Source organism: Mobula birostris, chromosome 6 (genome assembly GCF_030028105.1).
Source record: "Mobula birostris isolate sMobBir1 chromosome 6, sMobBir1.hap1, whole genome shotgun sequence".
Taxonomy (NCBI): domain Eukaryota; kingdom Metazoa; phylum Chordata; class Chondrichthyes; order Myliobatiformes; family Myliobatidae; genus Mobula; species Mobula birostris.
In genome coordinates, this window is record NC_092375.1 from 22,863,392 (window position 1) to 22,875,129 (window position 11,738).

The following is an 11,738-nucleotide window of genomic DNA, read 5'->3' on the forward strand; positions in this document are numbered from 1 at the left end:
AGACTGGCCTCAATGTGACTCTAGTCCTACTTCACTATGACTACATCTAAGCTACCCATGGAATCTGCCTGGTAAACCACATGGTTTTATTAATCCTCTGCCATTGGTGACATCCTGATCACAGGCAGCGGTGGTTCAAGGCAGTACTGTGCCACTGCCTTCTCAGGATAAGCAATAAATGCCAGTTCTGTTGGCCATTGAAGTTACATTGAACATGGAACCCAGGAGAGTACAGACCCTTTGGCCCGCAATGTTGTGCTGACCTTTTAAACTACTCTAAGATTAATCTAACCCTTCCCTCCTACAGAGCCCTCCAGTTTTCTATCATCCATGTGCCTACCTAAGGATTTCTTAAATGCTCCAAATGTATCTGCCTCTGCCGTCACCTTTGGCAGGGTAATTTATACACTCACAACTCTCTCTGTAAAAAACTTATCTCTGATATCCCCCCCCCCACTATACTTTCCTCCAGTCATCTTAAAATTAAGCCCCAATTGTATTAGTTTGTAAAACTAATTAAGGACCATGGGGTTAGAAATTCATCCCTACCTAGGTGTGTTACACATGGAATATATTGGTGAACTCCATTTATGTAATCTGTTTCTACCGAAGTCAATCACATAAGCTTTTACCAAGGAAGACTTTCGACTTTCCTGTGCTGAGGACATTATTTGCCTTGCAGTTATGCAGTTGGATTATTGATTAATATAGAGTGCAGAGTAGACTCTTTAGATCCTTTGAACCGCACCACCCAGCAACGCCTGACTTAACCTTAGCCTGCTCACAGGACAATTTACAATGACCAATTAACCCCCTAACCAGTGCGTCTTTAGACTGTGGGAGGAAATCAGAACACTCGGAGGAAACCCACGCAGTCAAGGGGAGGACATACAAGCTCCTTACAGGCCATTGTTGTTGCTCACCCTGCACTTAGAAATTTCCAGAATAGAGCTTGAATTTCATTCTTTCTTGGTGGGTTCCTGCATCTGAAGATTGGTTAGCCTGTTCACTTGGTGGGAGGTGCATGACAGGGAGAGTGGTACAGGGAAAGGGCATGTAGCTCACTAAGTGGAGGGTAGGTATTGCGCGAAGATGGAAATATATCTCTGGTACTGGTACAGTCACAGTCAGTCAAAAATAATGGTACCAAAATAATCTTTAATGAGATTGGTTTAATAATTAAAAGGAAAAGATCAAAGATTAATATTAAATTAGATTTAAAGAAAAGCAATCAAAAGATTTTTTATTCTCCTTTTTCCTCTCAGCATAGAAGGAAGCACCTTAGTCTATTCTGCCACTCATTTCCCGGCAACTCATTTTCTCTTACATTCCTGTCAAATTCACACTAATCTTTCTAACATCCAACGATACCAGAGGCAATTTACAATGGCCAGTTAACCAACCAAATCGCACTTATTTGGAAACCCTTGCAGTTACAGGGAAAACGTGCAAAATCCACATGGACATCAGCCAAGGTCAGGATGAGGGTGTAGTTGGTTAGGACAGTATTTATTTCCCATCCATAAATGCTCCAGTACTGTGTAGATTGTTTGATCATTTTAGAGGGCACTTAATTGCCAATTATGATTCTGAGGAATCACATTCAAAGCTGACCAAGACAGGATGATAAATGTGGACTGTGACCTGTTAGCTTTATGGTTGCCATTATTGATAACAATGTTCCCGGTCAAGATGGCGCCTGCGTATAATGCTCCCACAGTCAACATCTTCTGGATAGACCACAAAACTATTTATTTCACTTCCCTTATGCCCTTTATGGCTGTTTTTTTTTGGTCTTGAATGTGTTTCTGGACCTGTTGGAGCCTGTGATTTACGGTTCGGACATCGTTTGGGTGATGCAGTGCTTTGCTGTCTCCAAGAGGATTTTGGGAGATAGCGAGCATGATCCTCATGGCAAGGAGGCTGGGGGTGGGTGGGGCATGAGGTGATGTTCGACTCCATTTTACCAATTAAAGCTTCAATTGTTTGCCGATTAAAATGTCAAGGGAGATTGAAACATCAGGGCAATTGCAGAAGGTGAGCGCCAGCTGACTGCCTTTATAGCTCTGCTGCTGGAGAGGGGAGCCTAAGTGGCCAGTTGCTGTGCCTGGAGAATTTGCTGCGTTTTGGAAATGGATATGGCTATGGTTTTAGACAATGGACTATGGACTTTTCTCAGTCTTATAGTTTCTATATTCTGTGTTTTTCACTCACTCTTTCTTGTTTTTTTGTGCAGGGGAAGGGGATTTGGGAGATGATGCTCTTATTTCATTGTTGATCTTTTTTTGAGTGGGGGAGAGGAGATTTGGGGGTCGATGATCATGTTCTTGTTCTTTTTTTTTCTTGGTTTCATGGCTATCTGGACAAGAAGAATTTCAGAGTTGCATCCTGTACTGGGTAACAATGCGATTAAATTACTGAATGATTGTCCAGCAATGTGGGCCACCAGATCCCACCATCATAGACAAGTAAACTTTTCTCTATTCTTGTACTGCTGTCTCAAAGTCAACAAATCTCATGATATATGCCGATGATATTAAACTTGATTCTGATCTTCTGATTCTGATCTGAAAAGCTGATGGCAGTTTGGGGTCCTTGAAGCTCTATGTGGGTTCACTAACTTCCTTACCCAATCTAGCCAGTTCATTAGCTCAGGGACAATTAAGGACAGACAACAAATGCCAGTACTACCACTGACATCCACATCCTTTCAATCAATAAATAGTAAAAATCCTCATTTGTTGTGGTGTAATTCACGTTTGTGCGTAATTTATAATGTTACAGTACCCCTAAGGATGGCTATCATAAATCTTCCACCTGTTTTCCCATTAATTTCTAACACTCACTTTCTCAGCACTGTCTCCCCTAATCTGCGTGGGTGCACAGCCGTGCAGTAACTGAAATGCTCCCACGCACATAGCCTTTGATGTCGCGCAGCTGGAATTTTCTATTATATAATGTTCTATCAAAGTGCTACGCAGTTTTCAGGCCGTGTAAGAATTTCCTGCTCAGAGCAGTGGTTGGTTCGCACAGCTGTTAAAAATATTAGAGTATCAGAGGGAACATTGTTTCTCAGTGTTTAAGCTGAAGCAGTTTGTTACCCATCCCAGGGTTTGACCGGCAGAGGGCACTCTAGGAAGGCTGAAACAGCTGAACTCATTCTTTCTGTGGACTGAATGTGCAGTTCAGATTCTGTGACAGTGACACCAAACAGACACATTTTGCATCTAGAATTGCTCACTGAACCCCATGCCAGCAGGAAAAGGTACAACCACTCCCACTGCCTTACACTCTTCCCATTGCCTTTTTCTGGACCCTTCGCCTTTCTCACTCTGTTCTTTTAAACTCCTGATATTCTGTCTTGAGGTGTTCAATACACAATTTGTTTTAGCAACTGATCCTTTCCCAAGGATAGTATCCTTCGGACCGTTAACTCACAAAACATGGTTGGAATTTTAAATTCCTAACTATTCTCACTCCCACCTTGCTTTTGAGAGTTTTTAGCTCAATATGAGGACCACAAATTCTTCCACAGAGAGGGAAGCTGGTTGGTGACGGGCCTCTGTTCTCAACACCATCCTGAATGCTCCTTCTGCACTATGAGTGGTCATGGGTTTGGGATTCCCTGGAGTCAGTGGAAATGTTGCATTTCCCGAAGAAGGTTTTGAACAGGTCATTGAACTTGTTTCAGGCTACACACATCAAAGTTGCTGGTGAACGCAGCAGGCCAGGCAGCATCTCTAGGAAGAGGTGCAGTCGACGTTTCAGGCCGAGACCCTTCGTCAGGACTAATATAGTGTCTACTTTAGGAATCTGTGGTCTGACGAATTCCTAGGTTTTACTAAACTACCTCTTGCCTTATGTGACATCCCTCCCTATCTCTTGGGCAATTAGCCCTTTACTTTCTTGATGCCTGGTTCAGAATTAAAATCAAGGTAGATGCCTCCCAAGGCCAGACCTACCCATTATCTGCGAGTAGCTGTTGATATAAGTTCCAGACATCAGAATTCCTGATGAAGCGTCTTGCCCAGAAACCTTGACTGTTTATTCCCCTCCTTAGATACCACCTGACCTGCTGAGTTCCTCCAGCATTTTGTGTGCGTTGCTCAAGATTTCCAGCATCTGCAGAATCTCTTGTCTTTAACCCTCCCATGCGGCTCAGTGCCACCCTCCCTCCGATCCTGCTCTAACTCTACAAGCTGTTACTGTTGTTGGCCTACCGTCTTCCAGTGTAGTGGCTATAATCTCCTGCGAGGATGGTCCCGTGCCAGCTCGGTTGCATGCCTGCACCACCACTCCGTACTGTGTGAACTTCTTCAGATTGTCCAGGGTGTATAGTTCACTGTCGCCAGTCGTCTCCATGCTGATGATGTTGAACTGGTAGTTGCCCCCTGTGCTGTACTCCCGATAACCAATCTGATAGCCACGGATCAACCCGTTCTGCAGGTGCTTCTTTGGAGGCTGAGCAAGGTGGTGGGGAAAGGGAGAAAGAGCACGCAGAATTATGATGCGAATCATACGTTTCCCTTCACTGATGCAAACCCCTTCTTTTGATGTTGCACAAGGAATATTTGTTTCAAAGCATTTTGAACTGAATTGACTTTATTTCTTTCATCCTTCACATAGACAAGGAGTAAAAATCTTTACTCCTTTGGTGCCATAGTGCGTCAGGCTCATTCGCACAGTTGTGGTTTAATGCCAGAAATGTGGGTCAGTTTGTGGCTGGAGCTGGAGGCTTGTATCATTCCCATTGCATTACTCCCCTGGAAGGCAGGAGAATGGGCTTGAGAGGGAGGAGGAGGAGAATGTTGAGAGGGAGGAGGAGGAGAATGGAGTTGAGAGGGAGGAGGAGGAGGAGAATGGGGTTGAGAGGGAGGAGGAGGAGAATGGAGTTGAGAGGGAGGAGGAGGAGAATGGAGTTGAGAGGGAGGAGGAGGAGAATGGAATTGAGAGGAAGGAGGAGGAGAATGGAGTTGAGAGGGAGGAGGAGGAGAATGGAGTTGAAAGGGAGAAGGTAGAGAATGGAGTTGAGAGGGAGGAGGAGGAGAATGTTGAGAGGGAGGAGGAGGAGAATGGAGTTGAGAGGGAGGCGGAGGAGAATGGAGTTGAGAGGGAGGAGGAGGAGAATGGAGTTGACATGGAGAAGGTCGAGAATGGAGTTGAGAGGGAGGAGGAGGACAATGGAGTTGAGAGGGAGGAGGAGAAGGAGGAGAAGAGAATGGAGTTGAGAGGGAGGAGGAGGAGAATGGAGTTGAGAGGGAGGAGGAGGAGAATGTGGTTGAGAGGGAGGAGGAGGAGAATGTTGAGAGGGAGGAGGAGCAGAATGGAGTTGAGAGGGAGGAGGAGGAGAATGGAGTTGAGAGGGAGGAGGAGGAGAATGGAGTTGAGAGGGAGGAAGAAGAGAATGGAGTTGAGAGGGAGGAGGAGGAGGATGGAGTTGAGAGGGAGGAGGAGGAGGAGAATGGAGTTGAGAGGGAGGAAGAGGAGAATGGAGTTGAGAGGGAGGAGGAGGAGAATGGAGTTGAGAGGGAGGAAGTAGGGAATGGAGTTGAGAGGGAGGAGAAGGAGAATGGAGTTGAGAGGGAGAAGGTAGAGAATGGAGTTGAGAGGGAGGAGGAGGAGAATGGGGTTGAGATGGAGGAGGAGGAGAATGGAGTTGAGAGGGAGGAGGAGAATGGAGTTGAGAGGGAGGAGGAGGAGAATGGAGTTGAGAGGGAGAAGGTAGAGAATGGAGTTGAGAGGGAGGAGGAGGAGAATGGAGTTGAGAGGGAGGAGGAGGAGAATGGGATTGAGATGGAGGAGGAGGAGAATGGAGTTGAGAGGTAGGAGGAGGAGAATGGAGTTGAGAGGGAGGAGGAGGAGAATGGAGTTGAGAGGGAGGAGGGGGATAATGGGATTGAGATGGAGGAGGAGGTGAATGGAGTTGAGAGGGAGGAGAAGGAGAATGGAGATGAGAGGGAGAAGGTAGAGAATGGAGTTGAGAGGGAGGAGGAGGAGAATGGGGTTGAGATGGAGGAGGAGGAGAATGGAGTTGAGAGGGAGGAGGAGGAGAATGGAGTTGAGAGGGAGGAGGAGGAGAATGGAGTTGAGAGGGAGGAGGAGAAGGAGGAGAAGAGAATGGAGTTGAGAGGGAGGAGGAGGAGGAGAATGTGGTTGAGAGGGAGGAGGAGGAGAATGTTGAGAGGGAGGAGGAGCAGAATGGAGTTGAGAGGGAGGAGGAGGAGAATGGAGTTGAGAGGGAGGAGGAGGAGAATGGAGTTGAGAGGGAGGAAGAAGAGAATGGAGTTGAGAGGGAGGAGGAGGAGGATGGAGTTGAGAGGGAGGAGGAGGAGGAGGAGAATGGAGTTGAGAGGGAGGAGGAGGAGAATGGAGTTGAGAGGGAGGAGGAGGAGGAGAATGGGATTGAGATGGAGGAGGAGGAGAATGGAGTTGAGAGGGAGGAGGAGGAGAATGGAGCTGAGAGGGAGGAGGAAGAGAATGGAGTTGAGAGGGAGGGAGAATGGAGTTGAGTGGGAGGAGGAGGAGGAGAATGGAGTTGAAAGGGAGGAGGAGGAGAATGGAGTTGAGAGGAAGGAGGAGGAGAATGGAGTTGAGAGGGAGGAGGAAGAGAATGGAGCTGAGAGGGAGGAGGAAGAGAATAGAGTTGAGAGGGAGGCGGAGGAGAATGGAGTTGAGAGGGAGGAGGAGGAGAATGGAGTTGACATGGAGAAGGTCGAGAATGGAGTTGAGAGGGAGGAGGAGGAGAATGGAGTTGAGAGGGAGGAGGAGGAGAATGAAGAGAGGGAGGAGGAGGAGAATGTGGTTGAGAGGGAGGAGGAGGAGAATGTTGAGAGGGAGAAGGAGCAGAATGGAGTTGAAAGGGAGGAGAAGGAGAATGGAGTTGAGAGGGAGGAGGAGGAGAATGTGTTTGAGAGGGAGGAGGAGGAGGAGAATGGAGTTGAGAGGAAGGAGGAGGAGAATGGAGTTGAGAGGGAGGAGGAGGAGAATGGAGTTGAGAGGGAAGAAGAGGAGAATGGAGTTGAGAGGGAGGAGGAGGAGAATGGAGTTGAGAGGGAGGAGGAGGAGGAGAATGGAGTTGAGAGGGAGGAAGAGGAGAATGGAGTTGAGAGGGAGGAGGAGGAGAATGGGATCGAGAGGGAGGAAGTAGGGAATGGAGTTGAGAGGGAGGAGAAGGAGAATGGAGTTGAGAGGGAGAAGGTAGAGAATGGAGTTGAGAGGGAGGAGGAGGAGAATGGGGTTGAGATGGAGGAGGAGGAGAATGGAGTTGAGAGGGAGGAGGAGAATGGAGTTGAGAGGGAGGAGGAGGAGAATGGAGTTGAGAGGGAGAAGGTAGAGAATGGAGTTGAGAGGGAGGAGGAGGAGAATGGAGTTGAGAGGGAGGAGGAGGAGCATGGGGTTGAGATGGAGGAGGAGGAGAATGGAGTTGAGATGGAGGAGGAGGAGAATGGAGTTGAGAGGGAGGAGGAGGAGAATGGAGTTGAGAGGGAGAAGGTAGAGAATGGAGTTGAGGAGGAGGAGAATGGAGTTGAGAGGGAGGAGGAGGAGAATAGGATTGAGATGGAGGAGGAGAATGGAGTTGAGAGGGAGGAGGAGGAGAATGGAATTGAGAGGAAGGAGGAGGAGAATGGAGTTGAGAGGGAGGAGGAGGAGAATGGAGTTGAAAGGGAGAAGGTAGAGAATGGAGTTGAGAGGGAGGAGGAGGAGAATGTTGAGAGGGAGGAGGAGGAGAATGGAGTTGAGAGGGAGGCGGAGGAGAATGGAGTTGAGAGGGAGGAGGAGGAGAATGGAGTTGACATGGAGAAGGTCGAGAATGGAGTTGAGAGGGAGGAGGAGGACAATGGAGTTGAGAGGGAGGAGGAGGAGAATGGAGTTGAGAGGGAGGAGGAGGAGAATGGAGTTGAGAGGGAGGAGGAGGAGAATGTGGTTGAGAGGGGGGAGGAGGAGAATGTTGAGAGGGAGGAGGAGCAGAATGGAGTTGAGAGGGAGGAGGAGGAGAATGGAGTTGAGAGGGAGGAAGAAGAGAATGGAGTTGAGAGGGAGGAGGAGGAGGATGGAGTTGAGAGGGAGGAGGAGGAGGAGAATGGAGTTGAGAGGGAGGAAGAGGAGAATGGAGTTGAGAGGGAGGAGGAGGAGAATGGAGTTGAGAGGGAGGAGGAGGAGAATGGGATTGAGAGGGAGGAAGTAGGGAATGGAGTTGAGAGGGAGGAGAAGGAGAATGGAGTTGAGAGGGAGAAGGTAGAGAATGGAGTTGAGAGGGAGGAGGAGGAGAATGGGGTTGAGATGGAGGAGGAGGAGAATGGAGTTGAGAGGGAGGAGGAGAATGGAGTTGAGAGGGAGGAGGAGGAGAATGGAGTTGAGAGGGAGAAGGTAGAGAATGGAGTTGAGAGGGAGGAGGAGGAGAATGGGATTGAGATGGAGGAGGAGGAGAATGGAGTTGAGAGGTAGGAGGAGGAGAATGGAGTTGAGAGGGAGGAGGGGGATAATGGGATTGAGATGGAGGAGGAGGTGAATGGAGTTGAGAGGGAGGAGAAGGAGAATGGAGTTGAGAGGGAGAAGGTAGAGAATGGAGTTGAGAGGGAGGAGGAGGAGAATGGGGTTGAGATGGAGGAGGAGGAGAATGGAGTTGAGAGGGAGGAGGAGGAGAATGGAGTTGAGAGGGAGGAGGAGGAGAATGGAGTTGAGAGGGAGGAGGAGAAGGAGGAGAAGAGAATGGAGTTGAGAGGGAGGAGGAGGAGAATGGAGTTGAGAGGGAGGAGGAGGAGAATGTGGTTGAGAGGGAGGAGGAGGAGAATGTTGAGAGGGAGGAGGAGCAGAATGGAGTTGAGAGGGAGGAGGAGGAGAATGGAGTTGAGAGGGAGGAAGAAGAGAATGGAGTTGAGAGGGAGGAGGAGGAGGATGGAGTTGAGAGGGAGGAGGAGGAGGAGGAGAATGGAGTTGAGAGGGAGAAGGTAGAGAATGGAGTTGAGAGGGAGGAGGAGGAGAATGGAGTTGAGAGGGAGGAGGAGGAGAATGGGATTGAGATGGAGGAGGAGGAGAATGGAGTTGAGAGGGAGGAGGAGGAGAATGGAGTTGAGAGGGAGAAGGAGGAGAATGGAGTTGAGAGGGAGGAGGAGGAGAATGGAGTTGAGAGGAAGGAGGGGGAGAATGGGATTGAGATGGAGAAGGAGGAGAATGGGGTTAAAAGGAATAATAAATCAACCATGATCGAGCTGCGGAGTTTTTCGATGGGCCGAACAGCCTAATTCTGCCCCTTTGTTTTATGCTGTTATTTTGTGTGTAACATGTTAAACAAAGTGAAATACCTTATTAGATATAGAAGAAGTACCATCCAATAGTCTAGAACATAGTCCAACACTGCCAAATTGCCAAGAGTGCCAGATCATCAGAGTCCGACTCTCCACTCTGATGGATGTCTCTTGAGTAAAAGGAATAGAACCATAGAACCATAGAAACTACAGCACAGAAACAGGCCCTTTGGCCCTTCTTGGTTGTGCCGAACCATTTTCTGCCTAGTCCTACTGACCTGCACATGGACCATATCCCTCCATACACCTCCCATCCATGTATCTGTCCAATTTATTCTTAAATGTTAAAAAAGAACCCACATTTACCACCTCATCTGGCAGCTCATTCCATACTCCCACCACTCTCTGTGTGAAGAAGCCCCCCTTAATGTTCCCTTTAAACTTTTCCTCCCTCACCCTTAACCCATGTCCTCTGGTTTTTTTCTCCCCTTGCCTCAGTGGAAAAAGCCTGCTTGCATTCACTCTATCTATACCCATCATAATTTTATATACCTCTATCAAATCTCCCCTCATTCTTCTACGCTCCAGGGAATAAAGTCCTAACCTATTCAACCTTTCTCTGTAACTGAGTTTCTCAAGTCCCGGCAACATCCTTGTAAACCTTCTTTTCACGCTTTCAACCTTATTTATATCCTTCCTGTAATTTGGTGACCAAAACTGAACACAATACTCCAGATTTGGCCTCACCAATGCCTTATACAACCTCATCATAACATTCCAGCTCTTATACTCAATACTTTGATTAATAAAGGCCAATGTACCAAAAGCTCTCTTTACGACCCTATCTACCTGTGATGCCACTTTTAGGAAATTTTGTATCTGTATTCCCAGATCCCTCTGTTCCACTGCACTCCTCAGTGCCTTACCATTAACCCTGTATGTTCTATGTTGGTTTGTCCTTCCAACGTGCAATACCTCACACTTGTCAGTATTAAACTCCATCTGCCATTTTTCAGCCCATTTTTCCAGCTGGTCCAAGTCCCTCTGCAGGCTCTGAAAACCTTCCTCACTGTCTAGTACACCTCCAATCTTTGTATCATCAGCAAACTTGCTGATCCAATTTACCACATTATCATCCAGATCATTGATATAAATGACAAATAACAATGGACCCAGCACTGATCCCTGTGGCACACCACTAGTCACAGGCCTCCACTCAGAGAAGCAACTCTCTACCACCACTCTCTGGCTTCTTCCATCGAGCCAATGTCTAATCCAATTTACCACCTCTCCATGTATACCTAGCGACTGAATTTTCCTAACTAACCTCCCATGCGGGACCTTGTCAAAGGCCTTACTGAAGTCCATGTAGATAATATCCACTGCCTTCCCTTCATCCACTTCCCTGGTAACCTCCTGAAAAACTCCAATAGATTGGTCAAACATGACCTACCACGCACAAAGCCATGTTGACTCTCCCTAATAAGTCTCTGTCTATCCAAATGCTTGTAGATTCTGTCTCTTAGTACTCCCTCCAATAACTTACCTACTACTGAATAGGATTAGGTTATGTCTGCTGCTGAAAATTGCAATTTACACATCAGTTTTGCATTTGAATCTTCAAGTGATAGAAAAGGCTATCAACCATATGCTGGCAAATCGGATTGGTATAGGTGGGTGGTGATGATAGGCATGGGCATAGTGGGCCAAAGGGCCTGTTATTCAATGAATTATTGATCCTCTGAGCTAATGTAGCCTCGTAAAGAGTAAACAATAACATTCTTGCTCTCAAGCAACACACATAAAAAAGTTGCTGGTGAACGCAGCAGGCCAGGCAGCATCTTTAGGAAGAGGTTCAGTCGACGTTTTGGGCCGAGACCCTTCGTCAGGACTAACTGAAGGAAGAGTTAGGAAGAGATTTGAAAATGGGAGGGGGAGGGGGAGATCCAAAATAATAGGAGAAGACAGGAGGGGTAGGGATGGAGCCAAGAGCTGGACAGGTGATTGGCAAAAGGCGGGGGGGGGGGGGGATCCCAGAGGATGGGCAAGGGGTATAGTGAGAGGGACAGAGGGAGAAAAAGGAGAGTGAGAGAAAGAATGTGTGTGTATATAAATAAATAACGGATGGGTACGAGGGGGACGTGGGGCATTAGCGGAAGTTAGAGAAGTCAATGCTCATGCTATCAGGTTGGAGGCTACCCATACGGAATATAAAGTGTTGTTCCTCCACCTGAGTGTGGCTTCATCTTTACAGTAGAGGAGGCTGTGGATAGACATATCAGAATGGGAATGGGATGTGGAATTAAAATGCAAGGCCACTGGGAGATCCTGCTTTCTCTGGCAGACAGAGCGTAGGTGTTCAGCGAAATGTCTGTATCCATGAAGTGAATTCTGAGAGAATTTACATGCAGTGAAGAAGAAAGTACTTCCATTTCTGGAGTGCCCTCAGAACCTCATGTTGTAAAATATATGACATATTTTCTAATGAAGTGC

The 11,738-nt window shown here is 47.5% G+C and overlaps 1 protein-coding gene across 1 annotated transcript in view; it reads right to left on the reverse strand.

Annotated features, from left to right (window-relative positions):
• The window catches only part of LOC140199708 (cell adhesion molecule DSCAM), a 652,770-nt gene that overhangs the window by 133,641 nt on the left and 507,391 nt on the right, over positions 1-11,738 (reverse strand). Inside the window, exon 16 of the mRNA XM_072262186.1 lies at positions 4,221-4,461. Coding sequence (XP_072118287.1) covers positions 4,221-4,461 — 241 coding nt within the window. The remainder of the gene's footprint in view (positions 1-4,220; positions 4,462-11,738) is intronic.